This window comes from Lepidochelys kempii, chromosome 14 (assembly GCF_965140285.1).
Source record: "Lepidochelys kempii isolate rLepKem1 chromosome 14, rLepKem1.hap1, whole genome shotgun sequence".
Classification (NCBI taxonomy): domain Eukaryota; kingdom Metazoa; phylum Chordata; order Testudines; family Cheloniidae; genus Lepidochelys; species Lepidochelys kempii.
The window spans coordinates 7,702,738-7,719,720 of NC_136393.1; the positions used below are offsets into that span (position 1 = coordinate 7,702,738).

Genomic DNA, 16,983 nt, shown 5'->3' on the forward strand with positions numbered 1-16,983 from the left:
ATAAAAATGCTCAATTCTTGCTCTCCAGGGTCAGAAGATATCAGACCACAAACCTGCCACTATATAGGACTGAATATTGTTGCTCATGGTCCTTGGACCAGTGTTCTGTATTTACCGGTCAGGGAGGTTGGATGGGAGGTGGTACAGACTCTTCATTTATGGAAAAGAAGAGTACATTTCTCTAGCCAGTTGATGGCAGCTGTTTGAAGCTATTCAGAGGTTTGGAATGTTAGAGTAAATCTCACTAAAGATGGATCAGTGAACAGAGGGCAGGTACTACCCAAGGAGAGCATATGTTCTCAGGCGTGCTGGAACAATTTTTATAGTGGGGCTGCTGAGAGCCATTGAACCAAGGTGTAAATCCTGTATATAATGGAAACCACTTCAAGCCTGGGGTGCCGCAGCACCCTGTGCACTGCTATTTCCAGCACCTATGTGTAGTCTTCTCTTGTTGAGAGCCATATGCATACTTTAACCTCAACAGGAGGTTTGCTTGCATACCAAGAGAACTATATACTGGGCTAGTAAAAGTCAGGCTTATCATAAAAAGTGAATGTCACACACAAAGAATTGTGTAAATAAGTAAGGAAATGCACATGGTTCTATTAATGACCATTGGTGGTTCTTCAACCTGGCAGACAGCTGGGGAATTGCTCTTTTTCAGACACAAATTATGTACGTTTTTCATCATGCAGTGTTTGTATCAAAATTAAAGCTAAAAATAAACCGTATCTCCGTTAATATCTGTATTTGATCCTCCATGGAACTGAGTGTGCTGAACTCCCACTGAAGTTAAGGAAAATAATCTCAGCACCTCACAGGATCTAGGCCCACGTTTCCCATATGAAACTTTAATAAAGGGTGTAAAGTACTAAAAGCCCAAAATACAATCTAATTCAAATATGTTACATTTAATTGCAGAAATCTATATCACAGCTCCTATTTATATCATCATAGAGGATTAATCACCAGATGTGCTGTTTCTCAGCTGTTGATTATGACTTATTTTATTTATACAGGTTGCTGTTGAAACATACCAAGATAAATCTAGTATTAATGTGGCTGCCTTACTTTCTTAGAGAATCATTTTAAATCCAAATCTTGTGTCCCTTGTTGTTGGTTTACCAACATATCCTCCTATCTAATTCTATTTATGTTGATTTTCAGATTAAAACATCTTCATAAGAGCCTACCGGTATTTGTAAAGCTGGATTTAATTATGTCATTTTGCAGAAAATCTTACTAGGTGTAAGTGGCTCTTGTAACTGAAATAGGGAATCAGTTCCTTGAGGCCCAGTCCTGCAACTTTTACATGCACAAGTAGTTCTTTCTTATATGCGTAGTTCTGTAAGGGACTAACCAGAAGTAAGTGGGTTTGCAGGATGGGACATTTTTTGCTGATAATAGAGGTTCCTGTTGTTCTTTCCTATCATGTTACATTTTTACACTGGTGTAACTAAGAGGAAAATTTGGCCCTGCTTTTATATAACTATATTGAAATACTAAATTGATTTTTATAAAATGCCATAAAACTTTTTGTTTTGACAAACACGTTATAATTAATTATATAAGTAAACTAAAATTGAAGCTGCTAAAGAACAAACTAGACAGTTTTCTCTGGCTACCTGAGATTGAGGTATAATTATGCCTTTCTACGTCTCCTGGAAGTATGTTTTTAATTAATAAGGTACTTCTTGAGTCTCTTCATTTATCAAGGGAAGTCATCAGGGTAACATTTTCAAAAGCATCTAAATCCCATTTTTCAAATTGACGTATGCACTTAAGAATCTATGTATCGTTGACTTTCAGTTCGACTTAGGCCTCTAAGTACCTGAGGCACTTTTGAAAATTTCATTCAATGTCACTTACTACTGAATGTCAGTCATATCTTATATGCTCTGAACAGTAATAAAATCATAATTCATTTTAGATTTGCAGTGTGGAAATACTTGTATGACCATTTTTACACTAGACAATGAGTGAGGTTCATATAAATAGACTAAAGTCTGAGCCATTGTGTGGCTTACAGTGCATGCTATTATATTGCATATTATTGAAAATAATATGCTAGGGAATCTATTTTGCTTTTTTGTGCAGGCAATATCCGAATATTTAATACATATGTTATGCCGGCAATATCCTTATTAATTATATGTTCATAGAAGTTTTACATGTGCTTCAAGAGGAGAAACAGACTCTTTAGTTAAAAGTGATGTTTGGCCTTTGATTGTATGGTTGCCTGACTAAGTCCTGATGCATAAACTACATCTTCTGTACGTAAATTATACAAGCCAAACAGCAATCTGTTAATGAGCACATCACAGAATTAGGTAGAAAAAACTATTAAAAGAAAACTGCATCCATTTTGCTTATCCTTGCAGTCTGAAAGTTCACAGTGTTAGACATGCTCCTCATTACGAATAAAGTGTAAACTGAATTTTTAAATAATCTGTTTAATTACCAATTGGCATTTCTCAGGCTACTGTTGCTGATTGATATCTTGCTAAAAGGGATATTTTACTGGCAGCTTCCAGTGTAGGAAGTGGATCTTTTCCATCCTGCTTTAGTACTGGGCAAACATCCATAATAACAATATCAGTGTTTAAAGTTTTTTTTTTTAATATTACACATTGAGCTTTTTATGATGGATAAACCCATATTAAATCAGGATGAGTGCTTTTGTGATAGTCTCTGCCACTGATTTCCTACACTCTGTGTCACCAGTTCCAGTGCTGTATGTCATTTATCTGCAAAAGGAATGCAGCCAGAAAAAATAACATCCAAAACCTCAAGTTTTAAAAAGGATCTGACATACAGGAGAGCTGGCAAGAAGCTGAAGGTTATGACAGGTGCACGTATTCACTGGCTACTGGTACACAGTGCTTATCTGAATTCCTTCAAACCTCATTGGTCTCAAAATCAAGCTAGAACTTCTATAAGAATGCCTTTCACCCTTTGGCTACTTCGAGACAGATAAAACACGTGACACACACACACATTGCAGAGCAACTTCTTAACCAATTACACTTTACTCTTTGGTCTAGTCTACGCCACCGCTTAGGTCGATGTAAGTTACATCACTCAGTAGTGTGAAAAAAATCACCCCCCGAGTGACATAACTTACATCGACTTAATGTGGTATCTACACCGCGCTATGTCAACAGGAGATGCTCTCCCACCAACTTAGCTTCTGCCTCTCAGGGAGATGGAGTTCTGAAGTCAATGAGAGAGCACTCTCCCATCGACTTATCGAATCTTCACCAGACCCACTAAATTGACGCTGCTGCATCGATCAGCAGCACTGAATTAGCTGGCCAGTGTGGACAAACCCATAGACAAACACAAGAAAGACAGAGGTCTGTGGAAAAATAACAAAGCCCACACAAACATCCCTGCCTCATTTTCCTCACCCCTTCAGAGCCCTCTGGGTCTTAGTCAGTGTCCGTCTAGCGGGTCTAGGATTCTTCCTTTCCTCCTGGGCAGCCTTATCTTCTTGTTGTGGTCTCCTTCCCCCTTGCTGAAGAAAGTCCTTTTACAAAGCTTCAGCCCCCTCTCTCAGGTGACACCCCCAAGTGGCTTCATGTCCCTTGTCAGGTGATACATTGCTTAGTTAAATTCCACCTGGGACACTGGTTGTTCTCGGCTGCAGCCAGCTCATTGTTCTAAACGTGATTCCATTTGAATGGAAGATCGATCATGTTAATGACTCTTGCTTGCTCTCCATCGTTAGTCTGCTGCTAGGAGCACAGAGTCTCTGCTAATGACCCTGATAGCCAAGTCCAAGTTGGAAGTTAAAAGGCAACAAGGAAGCACAGACAGTTTATAATCAAAATAGCATTTACAAAACAAAATGGGGTTTATGGCTAGATACAGACATACACAAATCTGTCATACTCTGCAAAAAAAAAAAAAAAGAATAGGGAAGAAACACTGCCTTTTTTTTTCTTATTTTTTAAGTGAATTTAGTTGCTTGTGAAAGATGCCAGACTCTTGGATAGTCTCAGGGATTGATTTCCTCAGTTACCCATCGAACGAATGCCGAATGGCTAGCTCCTTCTGCCTCAAACCTGAACTGACTGAAAGAGAAAGTTCAAGCCCCACTGCCTGTTCTCTCCTTGGACTTTGTTTTGATACTGCCAGGAAAAGTGTTATAAGAGATTTTTAGGCAATCTCTTGGCAAATTTTAAACAATATGTATCAAGAGTCAAAGCAGAAATTAAAAGGAAACAAAAACGAGTCTAAAGGTAAATAGTTTTACACTTTGAAATTTACAAGCAATAGTGAATGTGATAGATTGTAATGGGATTCATCTGGATGCCAGATGCAGAATTATTGTTAAGTGACTAAACACATAGCAGAAAGGGGACCTACAATAGAGACATTTTTCCAAAATTTCCCACTGTTGCTAATCCTGTTTCAGCTCCAATAAGGTTAGCAATAATGGGAGCCTTAGTGTAGGCCACTGGGTGCCAGAGGCATTTTTAACAACAATGTTAATTAGATTTCCTCTTAGAAGGAATATCTCAGATGATGCAACATTAAAAACGTTTTTGGCCTATCTAATCAAGGACTCCCAATGTTACTACCACCAGGGTGCCTGAATCAACATAAGCAACTGCTACAGACAGGGCTTAAGAAATCTGACGCAAGCTATATGATGAAATATTGTAGTTGCTGTTCATGAATGAGGGTAGGAAAAGATTATTTGGAGACATTTTTTAGACTTCATGTGAAACAAAAAGACAAAAAAGCCAGTTAATGTTTCCCTTTTGTTTTAAGTTCAAGTAATTTTTATACAGGGACAGAGGAGATAAGATATTTTGCATTTCAGTAGATTAAATACAAACTTAACTTCATGTCAGCTAGTGGCAATTTGTTTAGGAACACGCATGGAATATAATTAATTGTGTGAGCCTCCCCAAACCATCTCTGATTACAGTGTATAGCTTAGGAAGGGTATGTACCAGCACAGCCCAATAATAAAATATTTGCAGGTTCTAGATTAAATTCTTTTGCAGCTTGAAGGAGATGTCACCTTCCTGCGTGTGTTTAGAATATCCTAATTCTAGCCTATGCAACAGGGAACTGTGACTGAAACAAGAATTTTTCATCAAGATCTAGAACAGTCTTACTCTTCAGAGTTATGCCAGTTACAGCAATTTTGTGGTAATAAGATTCATAAAGCGGGTGGTTAGACTATCAGTGATAATATTGTTTAAATGGTTCATCTTTGCGTCATCTTCTTCATGGATAAGCTTCCATTGACTGAAAGAACTTACTGGGCATGATGTTTTCTTTTGGAGGCATGAGATGCATTTGTCAAAGATGTTTTTAAAAAAAAAAAAAGCTCCCCTGTTAAGTAAGCCCCTTTACTGCTGCTTTGAATTGACTGCCATGACTCTAGATGGATTTGATGGTAGTTAATTGTGGAACATGCTTGCTTTCTCACAACTCTGAAGATGGAGAGTTTTACCCTTCACCAAAATTCAGTTCTGTCCATTCTTGTTCTTCAGCACTTCTGTACCAAAATGCACTGGCTTCAGTGGGCATCGAGGTATTCGGTGAGCACATATTCAGAGCGCTGGGTGAAATGATAAGCAAACTAACATAACTCTTTAACCGGTTGGAGTGTTTTTCTGTTTGTGTTGGTAATAAACTGAACAAATAGCCTAGTGAACACTATAGTCAGTGTCCTGCGCATGCAGTTTTTATTTAAAACATAAGGCATCTTGTGCCCAAGACAGAAAAATTCTTTGCAGCTTTACTTACACTTTATTACTATTATTATTTCTGCTAGTTCTCTACAAGATAATTGGGAACACGGTATAAGTGAACTGTGTCCAAAGTAGCATATGAACCATGCATCTCATCACTTGAGTTCCCTCTACTCCTCTTCAACCCTACCCCAGTTCGCATTAGTGTTAGATAATGCAGACAAGATTCATATGAACCATCTGTTCCCAGGTAGGAAGGTGGTGCATAGTGGTATACCATCCTTGAAGGCTGAATGCAAACATGCCCATTAAATGTAATGTAAAGTAGTGCAGACGCCCTACAGAAGTTAGCAGAGAGGAAAGGGGCAGGTATAATGGGAAGACATTTTCACAGGACTGGTAGTCCTGGCACACACCGCCCAGTATAGCACTGTACCACTAACATCATTGCGGTAACCTGATTTGCCCTTAAGTTCCTTTAGGCTTCTCCAGAGGATACAAAGTCCAGTATTCCCTGAGTGTGCACTCAGTTTCTTCCAGCCAAGCTAATTTTGTTGTGCTCCTTCCATTCCTCCATCCCCTTTTACTTGCAAGTAATGCTGCTTTGCTTTGAGCGTTTTCTGCCCTCCTCAATACTGCCCTCAACTTTGCCATGAAAACAGCTCTTCGTGTTTGTTCTGACTGAATCGCTTTCTGCGTGGAGCTGATATACACAACTATACCTCTTAGCTGGCCTTTATGAGACAAGAGGTTTCCCTGTCTCTGAAATAGAGCCAGTTGTGTCCAGCCACCTCCTCTGCAGGCCTTTATAACTCCTTCCTTTGGCAGACACAACTTGCCTCTCCAGGCTCTCCATCTTTCTGTTGTCTAAAAAATTTCACGTAGTCTCGATGTGTGGTTTGAAATAAATGTCTTGCAGAGCTGATTTCATGATTGGAAGCTGCTTTAGAATTCAGTATCATTTCAATAACCTTGCAGGGTCCTAGATCCCAGGCTCCAGCTCGAGCTGGAACGTCTACACTGCAGTTAAACAGCCTCTTAGTTTGAGCCCCACGAGCCCAAGTCAGCTGACAAAGGCCAGTCACAGTGTAACTGCAGCGTAGACATACTCTTCAAGACCCAGGAAATAGTATGCTAAACGTGTACCTACTAAACAAACAGGATAGAATTCCACCAGTCTTAATTTACAAAGGGGTCTGCTCATGTTCAACGCAAGCTAGTCTCTCAATACTCCAAATGGGAGTTATAATGCATTTGGGTTAGTTTTTCTTTGAGGCAAGACCAAGTATTAAGAAAGTGCATTGTTGTGAACAATGACATACTCATGTGAGGTCCAGCTGAAAAAGAGCTCGGAGTCAAAATTCATAGTCAGGTGCATGCTGTAGAATCAGGCTTGGCAGAATTCAATTTTTATTTTTTCACCATTTCGACAGATATCAATGTTTATTTTAAAGTGTTTTTCCTATTTTTACATATTTAAATGTTCCCAGTTGTGGGAAATTATGGGGCTTCAGACCATCGGGGATACAGACAATAATTATTTAATGACAGCAGACACCAAGATATAAAAAGTGAAAGCTTTATAACCGTTGAAACTCAAATTGTCAACATCACAGGTCAAAATATACAAAGTAAATATCCTTAAATTAAACTCTCATGAGTTGGCAAGCAGCATTTTTCTTACTTTGCCTAGCTTTAAATGTCAGTTATTATTGATGGAAGTATTTTTTCATCAGTTTGTGTGTGTGGTGAAATTGACATTCACTGATAAAAATCCAATCCTTCCAAGCCTGTGTATAATGCTGTCGGTAATTGACAGATTCATGCTTCCAGCTTTATATATATATGAGTAATTTTACTCACATGATAACTCTGTTGAACAAAGCCATTGCCCATCTACCGGAGTACCTGTAGGGGAGGTTTGCCCCACCTTTTCCATGCATATTTTCCATGCCATATTCCTGAGCCACACAGTACTTCTGGAAAGAACTCTGTTACATCACAATCCTGTTACTTACTCCATGTGTTACACATTTTTCATTTTCTCTTCACCTTGCATCTTGCCATATGTTTTAACATCAGGGAAGAAAATTGTGTCCTAGCTACCTGTAAAGGTAAAATGTGAGAGAAGTCCACAATATCTATCCTGAATGATTTGCCAAGAGACAGCGCTGCCAGTAGGTGTCGTTGATGGGTTTTCATCTAATTATATTATTTTTTTCCTTTTTCTCTTTTAGTGTGGCAAAGGTGCTGAAAACTTCGACAAATTCTTTACTCGAGGACAACCAGTGTTAACACCGCCTGATCAGCTGGTCATTTCTAACATAGACCAAACAGATTTTGAAGGGTTCTCCTATGTCAACCCACAGTTTGTACACCCAAGCTTACTAAGTGTAGTATGAAGCTGATAGACATGAACAAACCACACAGTGGAAAATGGACCTTTGCCCTAGAATTTGTAGGCCTTTGCCTTGTTGGTTTCAGTTGGGCCTGGAAATTGTAGAGTAAAAAGTTCAGGAGGAGGGGGAGGGAAAAGGACACTCATTCAGGATTTGGCTTTGCAACAAAGAGAAGTTGTCTTAGTAGGAGCTCATGTAATAGACAGTGCCCATTTATTCACACTACTGGCTGTAGGGTTACTCTTATGAAGTCAGCCATTTTTGGTCTATTTTAATATATTTGCATAGTTTCTATTGACCTTTTCCAGTTCCCCTCCAGCACTGGAAAAGCATATTAGAAAGAATGAAACAGCATCAAGTAGACTGGAAAAAAAAGCAACCCCCCCTTAAAATGGAAAGTCTTCAGCCCTTAAATGTGGATAGCATGGAATGTGAGCCCTCGGCCCTGAGGGACTACTCTTCCTTTTGGTCTTCCTGAAGAAACAGCACAAGTGACTGGAAGGGAGGGGCAGCTGGGGGGCGGGGAGGAGCACTGTGTAAGATTGCTCAAAGCAAGATGTGTCAAAACTACTGCTTTTAGGTACCAGGTTGGTTTTTTTAAGGAAATAAAGTCGGACTCTTGGGCTCTGAGACTCACTTGCAGACACAAATTTAAACAGATTTTCAGTAGCAGCCAGATATTTAGGACTGATGGTAACTAGCGCGCAGGACAAATATTAGCTCAAGGATAAAATTGCATAATTAATAGTAATAAAAATAATAATACTTGTGTTAACTTTAATCTCCATGAGATTATTCTGTGATCCAGGGTGCCATTGTTAGTTATATTAATTTAATTTACACCACTACTCAAGTTCATTGTTAGCCAGTTCTATTAATACCAATATTTTGCTATAAAACTTTTGTTAACCAGAGTGTGAAACAGAACTGTAACCCCTTACAACCCACTCACGCTTATTCATTTAGTAGGCTGCAGAACAGGGTAGTAGAGGAGAGCACTGTGTGCAGTTAGTTAATGACAGTGCGGAGTTCAGAGTCACTTCCTGCTTTCCCCAGGGTAACTTAGAAAAATATGAGGGTTTTTTGGTCTAAATTCCACTTTAAATATTGGTTAAAAACCTGTGGAGCTGTAGAACTGAAATAAAAAGCAGTTAAAAATTGTTTTATTGGTAGAAGGGAATTTAATACATTTTGCAGATGCTTCATGCAATGAATTTTGCATGTTTAATAATAACCCTTAATAAGCAAATCTCTATTATTGACATAATCGTATCAAGTATAGAGTATTAAAAAAATTATAAGACAAAATTGTGCTATGTTTGTGAAGGTTCTTGTTCTAAATGAGCATTATTATTTAGATTTAGCTTAATGTTTTCTTGCTAATTTTTTTCTGTTTTTGTTTTGTTTTTTTTAGTTTATGGATATGGTCAATGGAATAGGATATGCTATTTTTCTTTTAAATGTAGATCTATTTTTAAACAATAATGGCTACTTGCAGGTTTTATACAAGATTCAATGATGCTTCTCTTTCACATCTATTACTTGCAAAAAAGAAAATAGATTTTCTTTATTTGCAGTGATGAACACTGTAATTAATGCAGTCTTCTCTTGTAGCAATCACCTGGTTAAAATGATTATTTCCTTTTAGATCTTACTAGAAGATATTGATTCAAAGATCAGTAAATACTTTTGTGCATATTTTGGTTCCATGATGGCATGTAAATTGGTATAGTCATTTCCTTTTCCTTTTGCCTTGCTAATGTTAGCGATCTTAGACATATTTTGCCTTCCGGATGTGCATGTCAGTGCCAGAAGCATGTTGTCTCTTTTGCTGCATGCAGAGTGATCTACCGTTTTTTTCCCCAGCATGTAAACTTACTCTCACGCAAAGTAAAATATTTCCCATAAAATACTTATGAACGAATCAGAATCTGTAACGAAGGGTGCAATTTCCTTAACATCAGTTTTCTATTACAATAGATCATCTAAACTGTGCCAAAATACTGTGGAAGGGCACAATCCTGTAAACTGTTACTCATATGACTATTCCTTACCTCCTTGAGCAATCTCACAGATTGCAGTGGAGTTATGTCTGGGTGAAATTCAGCCATGTGCAGATGGCCGGTATAAAGCTTATGTATCTCTTCTAGTCTCAAAAGTTGAGGGTGTCAGTGGTGCATAGTCCTCATGACTTGTGCTGATCTTTTGCACAGGAATGGATTTCACCCACAGATACTCCTATTGCAATCTCTGGGACCACTCTCATAAGAAAAGGTCTACTCATGTGAGTATGAGTTTTTGGGATCAAGCTCAAAGTGAATGAGTAATCCTGGGCTACTGGTAAAATGGAACATTTCTGAGATCTTAGAGAAGCACACTGCAAATGAGGAGCACTATAAACAAACCAGAGCTCAAGCTATTGCTGAACTACAGAAACTTTCAAACAAATTTCAAAACAAAATTTAAAATTATTTTAGGAATAATAATTTAAAACAAAATCTGTGTCAAAATATTAAGTTATCTGCCAAATTGTCTTGTTTGTGTATCATATATATCTTTAAAAACATGGGTATGCAACATAAAGTATGTGGACATCTGTATAATTTCATGACCTTCTACATTATTCTAATCTACTAGCATTGAACTCCTGACACAGGGGAGGGACAGCAAGGCATCAAGCCACATTTGATGATGGGTTCAGTAGATTACTTCAGAGGCTCAGATTTAGAATAAGGGGCTGTTAACATCACAGCCACCGATATTGACAGGAGCTGTCATTAAATGTACTCTAGGGGTACATCTGCCCTGCAATAAAAAACCTCCGGCACCTAGTCTCAGAGCCTGGTCAACTGAATTGGGCTCATGGTGTGCAGGGCTACAAATTCCAGTGCAGGTGTTCAGGGTCGGGCTTGTGCCTGGTCTCTGAGACCCTCCACCCTTGCGAGGCTTCGGAGCCACGGCTGCAGCCCAAGACCAAAGATCTATACTGCAATTTTTAACCCCACAGCCCGAGTCCTACAAGCCTAAGTCAGCTGACTCGGGCCAGTCATGGCTGAGCCAGTAGTCTTTTATTGCAGTGTTGGTGTACCCTTGGAGTATGATGTTGGGCGTTAGATAACGGAGAGACTTTGAAAAGGAAAAATAGAAAAGGATAGCAGAGCACAGGAGATTTAGAGATGAGAGAAGCCGCTGGGGAGAAATGGAACAGAGCCAAGCTGGACAGGAGATTGGTAGACAAGATATGGAACTTCTGTTTTCCTTATGTGATATCAGTGGTGAAGTGGAGCTATGGAATTCATAAGTTGTAGACCCACATTTTAAATGTTAAACAGTACTGTGCCTACTGGGGCATAGCATTAAAGGGCTGGTCCAGCATCCAAACCTCAAAAAGAGTTGCTTTTGTTCATTTCCTCAAGATTTTTCATTTTTATTTTCTTAAGCATTTGCACATGCTCTGCAGTTGGTAAGGTTAAAAACAGGAAGTCATCTCTGATCATGTTACCTCAAAGTTCCTGTGTTTGGGACCTCTCCTGTCTTCTTGTGTAAGTTTTTGTCATGCTAAAAAGGGGACTGTGAACTCGCCCATCCTGCAAGAATAAGGCAATGTTGTGCAGAACTGTCTAAAAGTGACTGTCTAGACAAGTTATCGTTAATTTACTATACCTTACTCATGAGGTTTCATATGAGCCCTGATGTTAGGACCAGCCCTTTACACACAATTTAAAAGGCACATCCAGTGATTTCCTCATGATTTGGAAATGCATTATAGAAAGTAAAACCCTAAGTGTACAGCAAAAGTGTTCCTAATGCCATTTTAATACAGCTGTTGTTTATTTATCAGATATCTATATACAGGTGTGGCTGTCCAGAGAACTTTGGTTAACATGAGTAGTCAACATTAAAATGACCTCATTTAAGTTAGAACCTTTCCCGTTGAGACGACAAAACCCCCTGATATCATGAGTTTGTAAAACTAGAACTAACATTTTGTTGCATTAATATTTAGGTCAAAGTTTTAAGAGCCTGATTTTATAAGTCCCTGAATGGACTCTGCTCCTGTTGACTTCTGAAGGAGTTGAGTGCCCAGGACCCCCATGATTAGGTAATATTGACACTATGCTGCAGCAGTTGTAGGTGCCTGTTGGAGATTAATTGGGCTGAGGGCCGATAAATGTAGAGATGTCCCAAAGAGGTTGTTAAAATCTCAATTCATAGGGAATTTTAACTATTGAGAAAAAGTTTTGGCTTCAGGCTGCTAATCTGAAACTGCTTGCGATTGACCATGTTGCATTTTTCCCCTTAAAAAAAAAAAAAACCCCTAATCAACTGCATATTTTTAAAACGAGTGTGTTTTTAAAAAAGAAATTACAAGTAACATATCTCTACATAATGTGTTAGAAACACTCTCTGTAGATGCAAAACTCTGTCCATTTCCCAGATTGAGGCAAAAAGACAGCTGCATTAGTGAGTAAGCCGTGAAATAAATGGAGTCTGTGTGTTCCTGTCTATAGGTGAAATCCACCCCTATGCAGAGAGCTAGCACAAGCCTTGGAACCACTTAAATCACACGTAAGCCCTCAAGGAATGAATTGGTTCCTATGCCTCCTACTGGCCCTCTTCATGGGGTGGATTTTACTCTGTGGGCAAAATGCTTCAAGTCTTTATTTACGTCCTATTGATTTCAGTGAGATTACTTGGGTGAGGTAAGGACCGCTACGTGAATACAGACTTGAAAGACAGAGCCAGTTGATCTGCACTCCATTCCTATTGCTATCAACAGGAATTGCACATGCATAAAGAGAGAATACACTCCTAACATTGAAAATTCCAACGTAACCCAGGTTAGAAATGCGGGGGAGGAGGAACGGACATTTAGCCTTTAGACCTTTCATACGCTGCAGAAATAAAATGTGATTTTTCTTTTAGAACCTAAATACAATTACACTGTCAAAACCATCCATTAGTGAATAAAGCAGGGGTGGGCAAACTTTTTGGCCCGAGGTCCACATCTGGGTGGGGAAATTGCTTGCAGGGCAGGGGGTTGGGGTGCGGTGTGTAGGAAGGGGCTCAGGGCAAGTGGTTGGGGCAGAGGAGGGGTGCAGGATGTATGAAGGGGCTCACGGAAGGGGGTTAGGGTACAGGAGGTGCAGGAAGGCTGTGGGATGCAGCAGGGGGCTCAGGGCAGGGAGTTGGAGTGCAGAAAGGGCGCAGGGTGCAGGTGGGGGCTCAGGGCAGGGAGATGGGGTGCAGGATGCAGGAGGGGTTCAGGCTCCAGCCCGGTGCCGCTTACCTAGAGAGGCTCTGGGGTGGCAGCGGGGCCAGGGCAGGCTCCCTGCCTGCCAGCCCCGGCCCCGCACCGCACCACTCTGGGAAGCAGCCGGCATCAAGTCCCTGCACGGCCCTGGGGGGGGTGGGGGGAGGACACAGGGCTCCGCATGTTTCCCTTGCCTGTGGGTACCTCCCCAGAAGCTCCCATTGGCCGTGGTAACCCGTTCCTGGCCAATGGGAGCTTTGCGGAGAGGTACCCACAGGCAAAAGCAGGGTGCGGAGCTCTCTGCCGCCCCACCCCTACCCCCAGGGTCTGTAGGGACGTGGTGTGGCCGCTTCCCGGAGCAGCGGTGGCAATCCTGCGGGCCGGATCCAGCCCATGGGCCATAATTTGCCTGGCCCTGGAATAAAATAACCTACAGCATGTGTACACTCTGATCCTTTAAAATCCTTCCTGTCCTGCAGGGTCAATTCCATGGGAAAACAACTGAGCTCCTGTAAAACAAACAAGGGGAAAAGCCTCTCTCCTTGTAGGAAAGGTGGAATGTTAAAGGTCCAGAGTTGCAATTCCTGATGACACTTATGGGTATTGGTATTCTACTGTTGAGAATAGCCCACTTCCACTTTAATTGAATTGTCTCGATAGCACTGACCCCGCACTTGGTAAGGCAACTCCCATCTTTTCATGTACTGTGTATATATACCTACTTACTGTATTTTCCACTCCATGCATCTGATAAAGTGGGTTTTAGCCCAGGAAAGCTTATGCCCAAATAAATTTGTTAGTCTCTTAAGTACTCCTCGTTCTTTTTACTTATGGGTATGTTTCCCTTCGGTGCATGCACATGACTCCAGTTAAACTGAGCGGGAGTTACATGCAATCATCAAAGGGAGAAGATACTCCATACTAAGCAAAGCACAACATTGGAAACACCAGTGATAAATCTTTGATATCATTAGAAAGGGTATTTGGAGTATTTGGTTTGCAATAGCTGTGCTAACCTGCCAAGGAATTTCTGGAAATGTAATATGATTTTGTTTGTTTTAGTCATTGCCATAAATTATTGTATATGGTTTTTGTTTCTTTACAAACATCCGTGTCAAATACAGGAATTCAGTTAGATCTGTGCTGTTAGGGAGACATTTAGCTATATTAAAAACTAAAAGACAGTATATAAAAGCCAAACCACTTTTTCCTTCAATTCCCTAAACTTAGAAACTATTTCAAATGTTTAAATGAAGTGTTATACAAAAATTGACACAGTAACCATGTCTGATTTCATATCAATGAATAGCGGTGCCAGTAATGATTGGTAATTAAATAGCCTTATAATGGATTATAGTCATGCACTAAAGCCCTCCTGTTCATAAGAAAATCGAGAGGAGGGGGTGCTCTCGTGTTCTGAGCACAGGTGTGGGATACATGAACATGTATTCTGATCCCAGGTCGATCACTGACTCCCTCTGTGGCCTTGGGCAAGTTACTTAACCTCTCTGCCTCAGTTTCCCCATCTGTAAAATGGGGATAATAATACTTACCTCCTTCACCAGGTATTGTGAGGACTACTTAGTTAATGTTTCTAATGACTTTTAACATGAAAAGTGTTATGTAATTGGAAGTATTATTATAATTTTTTAATAATAAATAAATCAGTTTATTCAATTCACATGGTGTTGCTGGATATACCATGCTATTTATACTTTTATATAACTTTAGTAATTCTACTAAAACCATTTAAAAGAAATAACATATCTGTTTCTTGTAGGATCTGGAGCTTAGCTCTTGTTAACTGAACTCGTATCACAATGTGAAGTGTTGCTTGCCAGTCATGTAGAAGTCCGTTGCACTACCCATTTTCCAACTACTGAGACTTTTTTGTGCAATTTAAAAAATTTTAGCAGAATTGATTGTAGAGCAAAATTCCATATGGCTAAAAAAAAATTGACAACCCAACTGGTTTCTAGTCACGCTCAGTTATCTCTTTTAACAGGGGGAAGTGATCTTTTGTTTGCAGTTTTCCCATCAGTGAGGATTTTGCTCAGCTGGTAATTTAACTTGCATCTGTGAGGTGCTGGGCTCCTGCTTCATCCAGCTCCATGCTTAGCTACAGCGTCACAGATAGTTCAACTTGCAGGGGAAACAGCCCCAGACACTATATTTTTCTTCTATCTGTGATGACTGGCTAAAAATTCTGTAATGTTTATAAATCATTTTAAGGATAGAAATGCAAAAGCAATAGCAACAACATTGATCATGTTGCAGGCCTTAGCCTGCTTCCATTGAAGCCATAGAGCTGGATTTCACTCTGGTTTATGACTGGTGTAACTTCATTCACTCATTTTTAACGTCCCCTGAAGTCCAGTGATGCAAGGGCACAATCCCGCTGCAAGTAAACTCAGGACGTTTTTCTATTGACTTCGATGGGAGTCAGAATAGGTGGTAGGTGAGATCCAAATCTGTTGCCCTTTTATGTCAATGGGCGCAGACTGGGCCATATATTAATTTTTGATTAGAAGGACCTGTCGTGAAATCTTCAGCTAATAGCAAGTTATTTTTTATAATTTATAAATAGGTGAAAGAAACAGACTTTGAGAACAATAATCTTTGTTTTTTAATCTTTATGAGCCCCCATTATTTTTTTTTTAAGAAAAAAAGAATAATTTGAATTGATAAAGTAACAAACTGTTGGGTTTTTTTCCCAGTTGAACAATTGTGCAGAATCAGCATTATTTGCACCCTTGCCTGTAGGGCTCAGTCTTGCTGGTCACTCTGGCTCTGATCCAGCCAAGCGCTTCATGGTACTTTACTTTAAGCACATGAGCAATCCCACTGGAGTTAGTAGAACTACTCACAGGCTTGTAGCTCAGAATGCGCTTCAGTACTGTACTGGATCCAGGGTCATCGTGCTCCACACCTTGCAGAACCGAGCCGTTAGCCCCGTTCAGTAAAGCATGTAATCATATGCTTAAGTCCATCTGTGCTTAACTTCCAGCAGCACATGCTTAAGACCTATTGAAGTCAGTGGGACTTAAACGCATGCTTGAGTGTTTTGCTGAATTGGAGCCTTAGTGAGCATTCTTGCTGTAGTAAGGCGAAGATTTAACACTGTCAATTTATTTCCCCAGAAAGAGTTTCAAATGTATTCTCTTCTTTGAGTTACGAGAATGAATGTAAAAGCTTAAAAATGCAGCTCACAATACTTGTACTTTTAGCAAGATAATGTCTGTCTTTTATAGAATACGCCTGAAACATTTGAAATCATTGCATTTGTTGTGTTAACATTCTTTTATTTTTTTATCAAGGAATAATATCACCTTGAAATCATTAACAGTGAAGGATATCATTTTAAGACACAAACTTTGTTTTTATAAAGAGGAGAACATTATTTTCTTATTATTTAATTGCAAGATACTATAGGAAAATGTGGAGAGGTGATTCATTTCTTAAAAAATATTGGAAGAATAGCTGGCAAGATTGATGTATAAATTACTGCATTGTTTTTTCTTAGTTCTTTAACCTTTAATCTTTGTTTGCATGATATGCTTTTGTTAAATATTAATTGTAGTTTGAAAGCAAGCGTGTCTGAATAAAGATGCTTGAT

At 39.5% G+C, this 16,983-nt stretch overlaps 1 protein-coding gene across 1 annotated transcript in view; it reads left to right on the plus strand.

The window, feature by feature from the left end:
* Positions 1–16,969, plus strand: part of PRKCA (protein kinase C alpha) — a 324,537-nt gene extending 307,568 nt beyond the window's left edge. Inside the window, exon 17 of the mRNA XM_078848471.1 lies at positions 7,952–16,969. Within this exon, the coding sequence (XP_078704597.1) occupies positions 7,952–8,116 (165 nt within the window). The 3' untranslated portion in view covers positions 8,117–16,969. The remainder of the gene's footprint in view (positions 1–7,951) is intronic.
* Positions 16,970–16,983: the final 14 nt, after the last annotated feature.